The sequence below is a fragment of the Aquila chrysaetos genome, chromosome 7 (assembly GCF_900496995.4).
Source record: "Aquila chrysaetos chrysaetos chromosome 7, bAquChr1.4, whole genome shotgun sequence".
NCBI classification, from domain to species: Eukaryota; Metazoa; Chordata; class Aves; order Accipitriformes; family Accipitridae; genus Aquila; species Aquila chrysaetos.
Window position 1 is genome coordinate 16153905 of NC_044010.1, and position 15040 is coordinate 16168944.

Sequence of the window (15040 nt, forward strand, 5' to 3'; positions counted from 1 at the left end):
CCATGTGGCCGGGCCGGCCAAGCGCTGTAGGGCTCCAGTCGGCCCGGGCAAGCACGTTAGGGCTGTGGCCGGCCTGGGCCAGCCAAGCGCGGTAGGGCTCCAGCCTGCCCGGGCCGGCCAAGTGTGGTAGGGCCGCGGCCGGCCCGGGCCGGCCAAGCACGGTAGGGCTCCGTCTGTCCGGGCCGGGCAAGTGTGGTAGGGCTGCGGCCAGCCCGGGCACGTGCAGTAGGACGGCGGCGGCCAAGTGCAGTAGTGCTCCAACCGGCCTGGCCAAGTGCAGTAGGACTGTGGCCCGCCGGCCAGCCCGGCCAAGAGCGATAGGGCTGCGGCCATCCTGTTGGCCTGGCCAAGCACGGTAGGGCTGCGACCGACCCGGCCAAGCGCGTTAGGTCTCCGTCTGACTGGGCCGGCCAAGAGTGGTAGGGCTGCGGCCGGCCAGCTGGGCCTGGCAATTGTGGTAGGGCTCTGGCCGGCCGGGCCGGGCAAGCGCGGTAGGGGTGCAGCCAGCCGGCTGTCCCGGCCAAGTTCTGTAGGTCTCCGTCCGCCTGGGCCGGCCAAGCGCGGTAGGGCTCCATCCCGCCAGCCTCGGCAAGTGCTGTAGGGCTTCGGCTGGGCTGGCCAAGTACAGTAGGGGTCCGGCCGGTCGGCCGGCCCAACCAAGAGCGGTAGGAATCCGGCCAGTCGGCCGGCCCGGCTAAGCACTGTAGGGCTCCGGCCGACCGGGTCGGGCAAGTGCGGTAGGGCTCCGGCCGACCGGCCCGGCCAAGTGCGGTAGAGTTCTGGCCGGGCGGCCCGGCCAAGTACGGTAGGGTTCCAGCCAGCTGGCCAGTTCTGGCAAGCCTGGTAGGGGTTCCACCGGTCGGGCCGGGTGAAAGGTGTAGGGTGAGTGGTGCAGGGCTCCGGGCGGCTGGCCTGGGCGAATGGTGCAGGCCCCCGGGCAGCCTGGGCAAGTGTGGTAGGGCTCTGGCCGAATGGTGCAGGGCGAATTGTGCAGGGCACTGGGCGGCCGGCCCGGCCGAATGGTGTAGGGCTCTGGCCGAATGGTGCAGGCCCCCGGGTAGCTGGCCCAGGCGAATGGTGCAGGCCCCCGGGCAGCTGGCCCGGGCGAATGGTGCAGGGCTCTGGGTGGCCGGTCGGGGCGAATGGTGCAGGGCTACGGGCGGCTGGCTCCAGGTGAATGGTGCAGGGCTACGGGCAGCCGGCTCCAGGCAAATGGTGTAGGGCGAATGGTGTAGGGCTCTGGGTGGCCGGCCCAGGGAATGGTGCAGGGCTCCGGGTGAATGGTGTAGGGTGAATGGTGCAGGGCTCCGGGCGGCCGGCCTGGGCGAATGGTGCAGGGCTCCGGGTGAATGGTGTAGGGTGAATGGTGCAGGGCTCCGGGCGGCTGGCCCGGGCGAATGGTGCAGGGCTCCAGGCAAATGGTGCAGGGCTCCGGGCGACCGTCCCGGGTGAATGGTGCAGGGCTCTGGGCGAATGGTGCAGGGTGAATGGCGTAGGGCAAATGGTGTAGGGCTCCAGGCGAATGGTGCAGGGATCCAGGCGCCCGGCTGGCCCGGGTGAATGGTGCAGGGTGAATGGTGCAGGGCTCTGGGTGGCCAGCCCGGGCAAATGGTGCAGGGCTCTGGGTGGCCGGCCTGGGTGAATGGTGCAGGGCTCCGGGCGGCTGGCCCGGGCAAGTGGGGTAGGGCTGTGGCTGGCTGGTTGGGTCTACAGGTGTAGGGCTGTGGCTGGCCAGCCGGGACAAATGGTGTAGGGCTGTGGTGGGCCAGACAGGGCAGGTGGGTTAGGGCTCTGGCTGGCCCTTTTTTAGAAGTGGGTTATTGCTCTGGCTGACCAGCTGGGGCAAATGGTGTTGGGCTCTGGCTGTCTGGCCAAGGCAACTGGGGTAGGGCTCTGGGTGGATGGCTGGGGGAAATGGTGTAGGGCTCTTGGTGGCCGGATGGAGCAAATGGTGTAGGGCTCTGGCAGGCCGTCAAGGGCAAGTGGGGTAGGGCTGTGGCTGGGTGGTGGGGGCAAGTGGGGTAGGGTTCTGGATGACTCTCTAAGGTACCTGGTGTAGGGCTCTTGCCGGCCAGCCAGAGCCCTACATCATTTGTCCCAGCCGGCCAGCCACAGCTGTAGTCCATTTGCCCCAGCCAGCCAACCAAAGCCCTATACTATTTGCACTGACCAGCTAGTCAGAGCCCTACCACGCTTGTCCCAGCTCTGGCTCATTTGTATGTGGGTGATTTTGGTTCTGTCTGAACGCTTTGGGCCAAGCACGAGTGCAGCCGTCCGAAGATAGAGCTATGAGTGACCAGTTTCAGGTATCACCTGTGGCTGTGGCTGCTGTTCATAACTGGCAGTCTTCTCTACGGGAGATGCTATTTTTGGCTAGCAGACGAGGGTCTCTGGCGGGCTGGCTCTTTACTAGAGTGTAGTTTTGGCTTGTTAGCTAGCCAGGGAGATACTGTCTTGTTGTGTGGTCTTGGGGAGTGTGGCTCTTGCTTGCTTTATGTCCAGTTGTAGGTGGTCTGGTTTGCTGGCCTGAGTCAAGATCCTCTGCCTGTCTTGTTGGGGGAAGATTCTTATGCTGTAGCTTCTGAGCTTAGCTTGTTAGATAACAATTGTGAGAAGAAGTGGTAGCAGGTTGCCCTAAGGAGAATAATAATAAAAAATAACTTGTGTTTGGCAATTGAAGGGGAACATCTGGACCTCAGAAGGTCCTGTGTTAACTGCCAGGTGGCAGAGGCATCACAATACTGGATGTCTGAGAATACATCAAAGGTGCTGAACGTGACAGGAGAGGGCAGAAGTGTGTCTGTGTGCTATTGGATGATTATGCTTAGCCTTTCATTTCAAATTGTATATAAACTCCTTGAAAATCCCTTTGGATACCTTCTGTTATGGAGGAGGGTTCTCATGATCATGAAATAAACCTTTTGTAGTTCTACCCTTGTGTCCCTTTCTTCCTCAGTCAACAAACATCCTAAGTCACTTCTGCAACAGAATTTGTAGCCCAGATGGGACCAGTCCACGGGTCGACTCTGGCACCTCTTGGGAAGCATCTGATCCGGAGACCCGGTGAATTCATCTATTTCTGTCTGTCTCAGGGAGTGGACTGGGACCAACCAGAAAGAGGTGAGGTGTTGGTGAATTGAATTTGTGTAATTCTACATAATTCCTTTGATTTGGAGACTTAGTCACTGGTGTTCATGCAAGCTCAGGCAGCTGCTCTAGATGTGTCTCTGTCTCCTTTGTCTTTGATCGACTCTATTACTCCTTCTGTTCCCCCTTCTGCACCTCCTGCTTTCCCTTCAACAGCTGTGCAAGCTCTGCCGAAGGAGGTAATTATTCCTCCTCCGGTTGCAGGCGCAGCCGCAACTGTAACAAGAGTATGTGTGCTGTTTGGCCCGGTAGATTTGGTGGTATGGCAGCAACAAATGCCTTGACTGTAGGAAGATCTGGAAAAGCTTCAGCAAATGATTAGGGGAATTTTTAGAGCATATGACCCTGCTTGGTCTGATGTTTGTTGGTTACTGGAAACTGTATTTACCTCTGAAGAACGAGTGTTGATTTTGCAGAAAAATAGAGAACAGGCTGCTGCTCCGGGTGGTAGGACTGTGTGGCCAGACGCAGAGCCAGACAGGAATTATCAGACCAAGGCAGAATTAGATGCGTTAAGATTATGTCAAAAAGGGTTAGAAGAATGGTTAATTGGACAAAGGAAAAAGAATGCCAACAAGGCATTAACTAGACGGGGGAAATGATTCCAAATGTTTGGGGGAATTGACCCTGAAGCCCTGCAAAATGGGTCTTTGCTTGTCTCCTTATTTGTAGATCAAGCGGCCCCAGATATTAAGAAGTATTTTAACCAGTGTTGTCCAGGTTGGCAAGGGAAGCTGATAGGGGAGATAGTAAGTATTGCAATGTTTGTGTATAGTGGAAGGGATGAGGCTAAGGCTAGGCAGAAGAGAAAACAGCAGGAAGAGAAGGCTAGGTTGTTAGCAGCTGCTTTGCAAGGTAGGAATTTTAGGAGGCAAAGAGGTAATAATAATGGAAATAAGGGAAACAGAAATCTACATCAGACAAGACCAAAGGATTACTGTAATAAAACCAAGATACTTGAAAAGAGAATGCCCTGTGATCCCGAGAAGGGGACTATGACAGCAACAAAGGGAAAATCAAATCAATCAGGAGCTGAACAAAAGTGATGAACAATGATGGTTACCAGATCCTCAGGCCCTAGCAGTGGAAGGAGATACAAAAGTAATCCTTTCAGGGGACTCTAAGGAACCAGTTATAGATTTGAAAATTGGAGGTGAAACTTACCCATGTCTGATAGATACCGGCGCAACTTATTCAATATTAACCAATCCCACAAAGGAGCAAGAATTGAGGGTGAAGTAAATGCTGTAGGAGTAGAAGATAAATCTATATTTGTACCCAGGACAGAGAAAATGATGGTACAGATAGGTACATGGTCTCTTAATCGTTCTTTTCTGCTGTTGTGATTGGCACCAGCAAATTTGGTGGGGAGATATTTGTTATACAAATTATGGGCAGAGTTGCTGTGTACACCACAAGGAATTACATTGTGACTCCCAATGGGTAATGTACCAAAAAATTATGACAGCTATAGCAACTGAAGAAGGGATAGAAATACCCCAGGAACTCAAAGATGTACCTAGGATTTTATGGGCCCAAAGTTGTGCAGATGTAGGGTTATTAAGGTCAGCTAATCCAGTATAGATAGAAATGAAGGGAGGCAAACCTCCTTCCTTAAAACATTACCTGTTATCTCGGGAAGCAAGGGAAGGTATAAGACCAATAATTGAAGATTTTCTGTCAAGAGGGATTTTAATTCCTTGTGAGTGTCCCTGTAATACTCATATCTTGCTGGTTAAAAAACCTAAACTAGGCTCAGATGGAAAACTGGTTTATAGAAAGGTCCAAGAGTTACGAGCAATAAATAAGTGGGTAAGTGTACTGCATCCATTAATTTCTGATCCTTCAACAATTATAACCACGATACTGGCCAACACAAAATGTTTGACAGTAATTGATTTGTGCCCAGCTTGCTTCAGTATAACGGTGCATCCAGAATCTCAGTATATTTTTGCCTTCACCTGGGAGGGGAAACTGTAAACATGGACTAGATTTCCTCAACGGTTTGCAGGATTGTCAGCTTTATTTTTTAAAATCCTAGTGACAGATTTACAGGACATAGAGTTAACCAATAACTCTGCATTAATACAGCATGTGGATGATGTGCTAATAGCAAGTACAAATAGGGAAAATTGTGTTGAAGACACAAGTAACGCTGGTTGCTTTGGCTGATAAAGGCCATAGAACCTCTCCAACCAAATCATAATTCTGTAAAGAAAAGGTAGGGTATTTAGGATATTTTTTGTGAGGAGATAGCAGAAAGATACCAGATGACTGAACTATCCAAGATATGCCTAGGCCTACAACTGAGAAACAGGAATAGAGCAACAGTTGCATACTCGTTGTATGGGTTGTTGACTCGTTGTACCACCCTCAGTCATCAGGGGAAGTAGGGAGAATGAATCAAAGCATTAAATATATATCAGAGATTTGTGCAGAGACTAAAATGGCCAGATGGTATACCTGTTGCTTTAAGGCATATAAGGTGAAGGCCGAATAAATTGAGGTTGACCCAGCAGAAGTGTTATTTGGCAGGAATATTCAAATTCTGAACACATACGTGGCTGCGAAAACTAGGCATTGCAGTCTCTTGCCTTTTTTTCATGACTTTTAGTCCTGGAGAGACCCCCAGCTCCAAACCTCTGGTGAATACACCCTAATTTCAGTCTCCAAGAAGATAAAAAGAAATGTTTATGAAGAAGGGCTCTAGAGGAAAGAACCAGGGGTGAGTATCAGCTTGATCTGTACACCTCTCAGTGTCCAGGGAGTACTTTAAGGTCATTGGCAGCATTGTCAGAAATTTGCTTTATTGGGCCCACGCTTGCAAGTGATCAGAAGTGCTGCTGCACTAGAAAATGCAATGTAGAAATCCCTACATATTCGTAAGCTTTGAGGATGTAGAAGTCAGTCTTACACTGGCCTTCCTCAGTTTCAGAAGGCTTAGGTCTGACAGTACTTTGGTTTTATTTCCATGGAGCTGAATTGCTTTGTCACGGCATGGTCTGGACCTGCACAGGGACTGCTCCGTCAGCAGCGAGCTGGGCGTTGCGCTGTTCCACTCTCCCCCACCATGCAGATCTGACCCAGTCCTTCCTGCTGTGAACGGAGCCATCAGTCTGGGAGGCCACATCTGCTTCCACTGAGTGTGGGAGAAACATGTATCAGCCCTCTGGCATTGCCAAATAACAGAGAAGAAATGCTTGCAGGTTCTGAAAATCTTACTCATTTCAGATTTTCAGGGTATGCAGGAATTTAGTCTGAAAAGGCCTTATTTGCTGTCTTGGCCTCAGCCAGGGCTACCTCGTTAAAGAGTATCGTGACCAAGGACTTTCTAACCTGCCTTTTAAGTTGTAGCAGGCATGCTGAAGCCGTGTTTCCAGCTTTGATCCTATAAAACACTGCTTTTCAGCCTCTTTCAATTTGTGGACTGCTAAGTTTTTTTTCAGTGGAGTTCTGGTCCCTGTACAATGAATTTCAGTCTGCTGACAAGACAGCTATTTTTTTAAATAAAGAAGCTTCTTCAAGCTCTTGAATGGTTTAATTTGCTGCAGGTACCAGCGGTTGCAGTTTCTTGTGTCTGGTAGCAAAGCTTCAGCAAAAGGCACAAAGTGTTTTTTGCTGCTTTTTCAAGTCTTTTGACTGTCACATTAGGCTATCCATGGTGCTAGGGTGTGACAAGGTGAGGAATACCTGTCATGACGACCTGTGATCTTGTGGATGTAAAGCTGTTTTTGGTGGCTTTTGTCCCCATTCTGTACTATGTTGAAAAGATTTTCTTAAGTGAGCATGGCATTAACCTTCACATAACCACAGCAGACCACAGCAGATGTAAGGCTAAGACATTAAGTGAATCCTGCAAGAAATTTTAACCTATGAAATCTCTTTGCCTTTGTAAATAATGTTTATATAATTAGTTTGAAGATGGCAACATTAGTGAAATTTCCCAAGTTCATCTTCCAAGTTGGGATTTTGCCAAGTTGATTTTCCCTCACCAAAATGAGGCAAGGCAAAGCAAGGAGGAACTGGAAAAGATGAACAAGATGGTCTGGTACTTGAGGAGTGGGTGGGTGGCTGCAGAAAAATCCTGGTTGGCAGGAGCTGAGAATCTCTGCCAGAGACAATTTTGTCTGTCTCAATTTTGGCAGGCTAGGCCAAGGACAGTGAGCTGGGGGCACTGGTGGCAGAGTTACATGGTAGCAACCTCTGAGCAAGACCCAGGTGAAACTGATTGGGGGCTGAAATTCATCTGAGTCAATCATTAGAGATGAAAGCAAAAAAGCACCATTGACCACCAGCCTGTGGCAGGTTGGATCCTAACTTGACTTCTCCTAATGCTGTCCACTCACAGAAACAGATTTTCCACTGACTAGTGAAACTGGCAAAAGCCTATAGACTGTAGGCACTGTGCTTGCTGTCCTTGATGTGGTCCTTCAGTTAAGCTCTGTTCATGTAGCACCATGATTGAAGCCATACGTCTGAATAGCTCTGTAATAAGGCGTTTTTTGTTTTGGTTTGTTTTGGTTTTTTTCCCAAAGCAAATGCAAAGCATTTCACCCCACATCCAGTGGTGCTAAATATAAATTGTGTGGTTTCTAGCAGTTATTCTGTATATGGACTTTTCTTTTTCTCTTGTCATTGTGGGCCAAACTAGGGGAGCTGTGTCAGAGAAACTGTATGTGATTGGTATGCTTGACCTGGACAGCTGGGATCCTTATATTCTTGTAGGCCTCACCTGGTAGTGAGGTGATAGGTGAGCACCAAAATGAGGTGGCAGTGTGGCACAGTACCTCCTTCACATCTCTGCTTTTTTGTGGACCTGCCTGGGTCTCTCCCCCCATAGCTGCTCAGCGGTAGTGGAGTTGGGGGTGAATTCATGACATTCATCCTGAGCTGTCTGGTGGCAGGGGTAGAGAGAGAAGCACCCATAGATACAACAAGAGGAAGAAGAGAAGGCCTAAGGGTGACAGCAGCTTGTTAATGAGCAGAAGTCTGAATAAGCTTCTGTAATCCTTGTTGGTCTTGTTCAGGATCTGAGAGAAAGCTGGGAGAGGGGAGTTTGTGTATGAATCATGGGATCTGTGACAAGCACATGGATTTTAACTTTTCTGAAATGGGAGCAGAAGACGACCTCCCTCCAGCTTGTCATTTACGTATTCTGAAGGCATGGGACTGCTCTGCTGTGCATTATGGGGCAGGAAAGAGATGGGCTCTTCCAGAGCATGAGACAGGTGAGCACCATGTGCATGAAATCAAGGTGCTACTGTGAGTTTTTCTACTTTGGTTACTTTGAGCAGAGGGCTTCTGCAGATTAGATTCCCTGTTTGCTTTGGGATACTATGCAGTCTCATCCTCCCTGCCCCTTCAGGATCCTCCCTGCCACGCACTGTTACTTGAACTGTACATTTTAGACAGAACAGCAGTATCTGGTTTGGTGGGTCCCAGATAGCCTCAGCATCACACAGCAAAAGCAAAGGCTGTGGCAGGAAGCATGAAGCAAGGACCAGTGGTGTGTGTCTTACCGGAGGGGTGTCTGAGGCGCAGCAGACCTGCTGCTGGGAGGTCTCCCTGGTTCCTCTTTGTCTGCGCATCAGAGCAGGTATCCGTATAGATTTTCCTTTTATCAGCCCTGTTGCTAAGTCCCCAACACACACAACAAATTCCTCATCCATGTTTGCAGGATCTTAGGTGTTCTTTCCATCTCTTGGCAAGAGAAAGCTGAAAATATCTATGGATGCTCTGAAGAAGAGAGAGTGTTCCCGTGGGCCACTGTCACTGGGGATCTGACAGTCCCCATGGGGGCATCCTGGGACCTCCAGAAATCCTGGCCCTGACTCTTGCAAGTGTTGGACCATTCCTTCCCCAGAGGTACTACAGGCTGGAGAAGCCACATGCACCTTGTCCATAAGTAGGTCCTGAGCCTTTCTGCAGCAGTTCCTGATCTCAGCATGTTTCTCCAATGTGCTTTTTGTAATTTGTGGGTTACTTTAAATGGCCCTGTCACAGAGAGAGCATCTCTAGTTGAGGCTCTGACATGAGCTGTGTTTGGAGACAGGCTAATGGCTGAGGTGAACTTTTAATCTGACTCAGAACAGTCTTTTTTATGGTATCTTTGAACTGGAAGCTGGGAAAACAGTGTGGAAATGTGTCTTCTTCACTCTCTTTTGCCCTTACAGTGGCCTCTGGTAAAATCTCACGTTGTGCAGCTGGTTGGCAGCTGTGGGGTGCCACTCAGGGCTGGCTATTGTCTCAGGGCAGAGGACCAGCCCCATGGAAGCTGGATGGATTGAGCTGAAAGGGGGATCATCTGGAGGTTGTCTCTGAGGCAGAGATAGTAGGAATGAGAATAGAAGTCCAGTTTCCTTCTCCTCTCCTGATTTGCTTTATTCAGCATCCAGGCGAGAGCTGGTCAGGAGAAATTCCCCAGGTGCAACTTTCTATGGAAACTGTGGCAAATGGGCGATTTCAGGAGGTGGGGAGAAATGTCAGTGAGCTGTGTCTGGCCTGTTTGCTTTCCTAAGAGCTGACACGTGAGACCTCTCTGCTGTGGTCCATGGGGTAGGGAAGAGCCTCTCAGCTGTCAGACGTGCTGGTAGACAGTGTCGTGCGCATCCACTGAGGTGACTGGCATGTGTGCTTAGGGTGCAGGTCAGCTTTGAGAACGGGCTGCAGTCAGTCAAATTATGTCTGTCCACAGCTGCAACACAGCATCTTGGTTTTCTCTGCCCCTCCAGGATCATGTAAACCAGCTGCAGCTGGCTGGATGTCATGATCAGGCTGATGGGCTCTATCTGTTGTGTTGGGACCCAAGCAGCAGCGCTGCTGTGCTGTATTGCAAATGTGTGGAGTACGAGTGCTGCAGGACAGCGTGTGGGACAAGGGCCGGTGGAGCAGGTCTCATGCAGAGCATATGGTATTTGGCAAACCTGTACTTTGGGGCTGCCTGGGAAATCCTATGTATGTCGATGTTACTGGGAGCCTGCATGTTTATTTCCATTTTACAGATCTGTGTGGGGCTGTCGAGTCCCTGACGCAAGAGGGCCTTCATCTATGACCGGAGGTCCTGGTCACTCTTCTTGCTATGCCAGTACAGCCTATTTTGTCGGAAAGTCATTTGCTCTGAATGTGATCTACAGGAGTATCCTGATTATGCGTGTCCAGTTCCTGAATAAGTTGTAAAATAGCTGTGATTTCACAGCTTTGCTCTTAGAGGAACAAAGTGCATGACAGTCTCTTTATCAGCATGTAAGCATACACCTTTCTGTGTTTATCTTTGCTATTTTTTGCTTGCTATTTCTTTGATCAAGAAAGAGTTCAGAGTTCAAGCATAGCTCTCTGGCTAGTTTCATTTAACAAAGAAAGAATTAATGTTCTTATGAATGTGAATCTTCATCAGTCTCTGCATCTTCATCAGTCTCTGGGGTCTTGCTTCCCCCACACAGAAGCATTTCTCAGGCTTGCCCCCCATTCCTGCCTTGTGGCTGCACAGTTAAACTCTCCCAAGAGCCACTCAAAGTGTGCTTAAAAAAAAAAAAAAAAAGTCTCATGCATGAAGAGCTGTAGGTGTGGATTGGACGGATAAGCTAACATGGCTGCAAGCCTCTCTCGCCTGCCAGTGCTGCACAGTCCAGGTTATACCTGCCCTGGCAAGCTGTGGTGTAGCCATCGTCATGCCACTCCATCGCAGGGGGACAAATGGACAGAAGAGCAGACTGCCTGCAGCCAGCAGTGCTTCCTTGCCTGGGGCTGGTGCTGGGGCAGGGAGCCCTCAGCAGCCTGCAGAGCCAGCTCCATGCATCACCAGAGCCGCGGGCTTGTCTTCCGTCTCCACGCATTGAGTTCTGGCATTTAGCTCTGCCGACTCCATCTGTGTGGGGCTAGGCCTGTGTATTTCCCCAGTTAATGCTGACATGCAGTAATGACAGTAAAAATAGGTGCGCTGCTTATGCTTACCAGCCTATTGAAAGGAAGATGTGCAGAGTTAGTATGTATAAATTTCTTCATAATACTTCACAGCTTATTTCCTGCTTTTCTTGCTAGCTCAGGTTTTCCAATCTCCCATGCTCCATGAAGGCCTCGTGTCATCTAAGGAATGAATCTCCATTCTCCTTTCATGATGCCATCAGTGAGTGAAAGGTCAAAATGGCCCTGTGAGCTTACAGCTCACCAAGTAAAAAAGACTTTAGTTCACCTTCCAACTACAAGTTCTTGTCTTTTTTTTTTCCCCCTTCTTCTACTTGTGGTTTCTGTTAAGCCTCACAAGGTGTTTTTTGTCTGCAATAATCACACAAAACTTTATGCATCTTTATATAAAAAGGGGAAGTAAGTTCTCTGGCTAGCCAAGGGTGTTGTGAGTGTTCATTAGCCAATGTTAGAAATTATTGTCTAATCTCATCTAAAAAATTTGTTATATATGAAATTTGAGAGGATTGCTCTTAAAAGGAGGTTGCTGATTGATGACAACACAAATAGTATGCATGCTGTCATCTTTATCCTGGCTGTGACTTCTTTTTTTCTTTTTTTTTTATTTTTTTAGCTAGTGAGGGTCAGAAGGATTTTTTTTTTTTTTTTTTTTTTTTAAGCTAGCGAGGGACAGAAGGAGCCTAATGGGACTTCATATACTGCGTGATGTATGGGGCACTTGCAGTCAGAAATATTGAACTCATAAATGTACTCGTTTGCCCTGGAGTCACTGAGAGGGAGACTAAATACAGGACACCGCAATGTCACAGTCATGCAGAGTCACTTCTGTAACAACAGAGCTATAGTAGAAAGGCCGTATTTTTCTTTGATTTTACTGCAAATCTGTAAAAGAGTTCTGTAAGGCTGCTATCATTGGCTGGAGGAGAAGGTGAACTTTCGCTGGATTTGGCTGTATGCACACCCCTTTTGCGTTTTATTGTTTTTCTGAGATTCTGAACGTTTTGGGGTGCTATTTTGAAGCGACCCTGCACATGCTGTCTGTTCTGTCTTGTGTCTCCACCAGAGCACTGCAACCTTAAGCTCCACCAGCTTGCCCTTCAAGCATGAAGGTGAAATGAAGTTGAATGTGCACATCCGAGGCAGATGGTTTGCCCTAGTCTTGCAGTGGTATTTGAGAGCAATTTTCTTCATGTCATTTCAGCAGCACAGAAGGAAATGAAAGTGTTTCTTGCTGTAAATACTTTTCTCTCTCCCCCTTCCTCTGCACTGCTGTGAGTGTCTGAAGACTCACTTCACTGCTTTTCTCAGAGAAGGCTATTTCTGTCACATCTTAGATCAATTTAGGCCTGTCCTATGCACATATGATAAATCATAGAATCATAGAATGGTTTGGGTTGGAAGGGACCTTAAAGATCATCTCGTTCCACCCCCCCTGCCATGGGCAGGGACACCTTCCACTAGACCAGGTTGCTCAAAGCCCCATCCAACCTGGCCTTGAACACTTCCAGGGATGGGGCATCCACAACTTCTCTGAGCAACCTGTTCCAGTGTCTTGCCACCCTCACAGTAAAGAATTTATTTCTAATATTAATCTAAATCTACTCTCAGTTTAAAACCATTACCCCTCATCCTACCACTACACTCCCTGATGAAGAGTCCCTCCCCATCTTTCCTGTAGGCCTCCTTTAAGTACTGGAAGGCCACTATAAGGTCTCCCTGGAGCCTTCTCTTCTCCAGGCTGAACAACCCAACTCTCTCAGCCTGTCTTCATACGGGAGGTGCTCCAGCCCTCTGATCATCCTAAAGACAGGATGGTGCTATGGTAGCCTGGAACAAACTTGTAAATTTTGGACACTGGGAGCAGGAGGTAAGATGTAGTTGTCATTGCTAAGAAGTCAGAAGGGCCAAACCAGTGGCTGAAATGTGGAATTATCAAGCAGAGCCAAATTGTTTGAAAAATAGTGCAGACCACAATACAAGGGGTTTAACCATTTCACAGAAATGCGTGTATATGTGTAATTCCACCGTGTGGAGCTTCCTTAATGGGCTGTGTCCAGAGAAACAGCACAGAAGTATAAGATTCCCAGCTGCATCCTCAACTGCTGTCATAGTTATTCCCCGGCACATATGCTAAGTGCATCTAAAAAACCCCAGATGCTGGCTCTAATGCTATGGCAGTTTACTTCCTCCAGTGAGCGAGAGGGTTTCTGCTGTGTTGCTTGTGAAATCCACCTCGGCACTCTGCAAAATGCCAGAGTGCTTTAAGCCATCTCAGCGAGTGTGAACAAAGTATCTGGTCTGGTGTGGCCCTGTAGATAACTGGTTCACAGCGGTTCCTCAAGATTGGCTTTTCAGTCTTGTCTCTGGGATCTGCACTCCAAACAGAGCCAGGGTGTCTTTCGGGCTGCATTCAGTCTAGTTTTGCAATGCAACTTAACTTCCCGTAACCTTTATTCTTTGCCTGGGGTGGCTGTACGGAGCTCTTTCCTGTATGGCAGGTACCATTCAGTCACTAGAAGAGCCCAGCCAAGTTCAGGCTGGGAGCGTAGCCTTTGCGTACAGAGGGAGAGCCTTCTCCCACACCTGCTGCTGGTGAGACTCTCCATGAGTGACAGTTGTTGGTGTTTCAGAAAATCAGCTGGTCTGCATGTGCGTTGCTTTATCTGACTGGACTAATTTTGCTGGATGGGAATGCTGTACTTCGACAAACTGGAAAAGGATGAAAGAAATAGGTGTTTTGCCTTTGCCTCTCAGAGTTAGCATCTTCCTAAATGGGATGAGCTGACCAGGAGATATTTCTGTCTCTCCTCAACTCTCAGCCCTATTCTCACACTTGCAGCTAGCTCCAAGGTGCAGGACTTTGCAGAGCACTTTGTGGCTCACATTGGTTCAGCCCGAGTTCAGTCACCCAAAACCTTGCAGGTCTATCTTGAAACATTATTCAATCTGTCCACTATGGAGTTTCTTTTCTTTTTTTTTTCACTCTTGCTTCTGACATCATTTCCTGAACGCTATATTCACTGAGCTCTGTAGCCAGATCGTCTTCTCAGCATATGATGCAAGGAGCTCTTTAAAATGGATTTCAGCTCTTCTTTTACTCTGCAGTGCTTGCTGGTGATAATAACTGTTCCTCATGGTAAGTGGGATTTTTCTTTATGAAGTTGGCAGAGATTTGCCTAGATGAACAGATTCCTTAATTTTGCTCCAAGATCTTTTAAGGACTCTACGAGGTTTGGGGAGGTGTCAAATAGTGTAACTGCTAATGCATGAAAGGGGCAGTCAGACCAAAGTAAGACAGATTATTTTTTTAGTAAATGAATGATAACTAACAATATAGTACTTTCTCAGTGTACTGCATCTGTAAAAGCATTTCAGCAGAGAACGTAAGGTCCTTGTACGCAGAATGCTGGCTGGACGGGCTGGAGAGCAATGTGGTCCCAGTCCTAGTGCTCGGTGTGACCTTGGGTTAGTCCCCGAGCTGCTGTCACCCTGCCATTTACCCATCTCTGATTTGCGTACAGCAACTTAATAATGTGCAAGGATACTGTGAGACTTGTTCAAGTTAAAACTGTGACCTTACTCTTTGGGTAAAAGCAGCTGTGCAGGCAGCCGTTGTTTTTGCTGCCCTCTGCATAAGATCCATGGCATTGATGCCCTGAGGATCTTTGCAGTCTCTCAGCTCTGATGGGGGGTGGTAGATGGTCACATCAAATTTGGGGAGAGAAAAGGCCAACTGCTCAGCCTTTTGTCACCCTGTGCGCATGGTCTGCACACCACTCCCATGTTATCAGGGGGGAAAGTTGGCCTTTATAGAAGGCTTCCCACTCCTCTGATTTTCAATTACTGGTGACCCCAGCCTGTCACTAGGGGTGGGTCTGTCCCTCTTACATCTCCCCTGGACATTTGCCTTTCTGGGATGCAGCTGAGAGGGGATGGATGGACACGGCAAGCTCGCTGCCCACACTCTGTGCCT

General features: G+C 48.7%; 1 protein-coding gene across 2 annotated transcripts in view; it reads left to right on the forward strand.

The window, feature by feature from the left end:
* The window catches only part of LOC115343529, a 62269-nt gene that overhangs the window by 36442 nt on the left and 10787 nt on the right, over positions 1 to 15040 (forward strand). The window contains exon 1 of one of the 2 annotated variants that reach the window (XM_030019525.2): positions 13369 to 14203. The exons of the other annotated variant lie outside the window; for it this stretch is intronic. Coding sequence (XP_029875385.1) covers positions 14143 to 14203 — 61 coding nt within the window. The 5' untranslated portion in view covers positions 13369 to 14142. Of the gene's footprint in view, positions 1 to 13368; positions 14204 to 15040 lie in introns of those variants that run through there. 2 annotated transcript variants of the gene reach the window in all.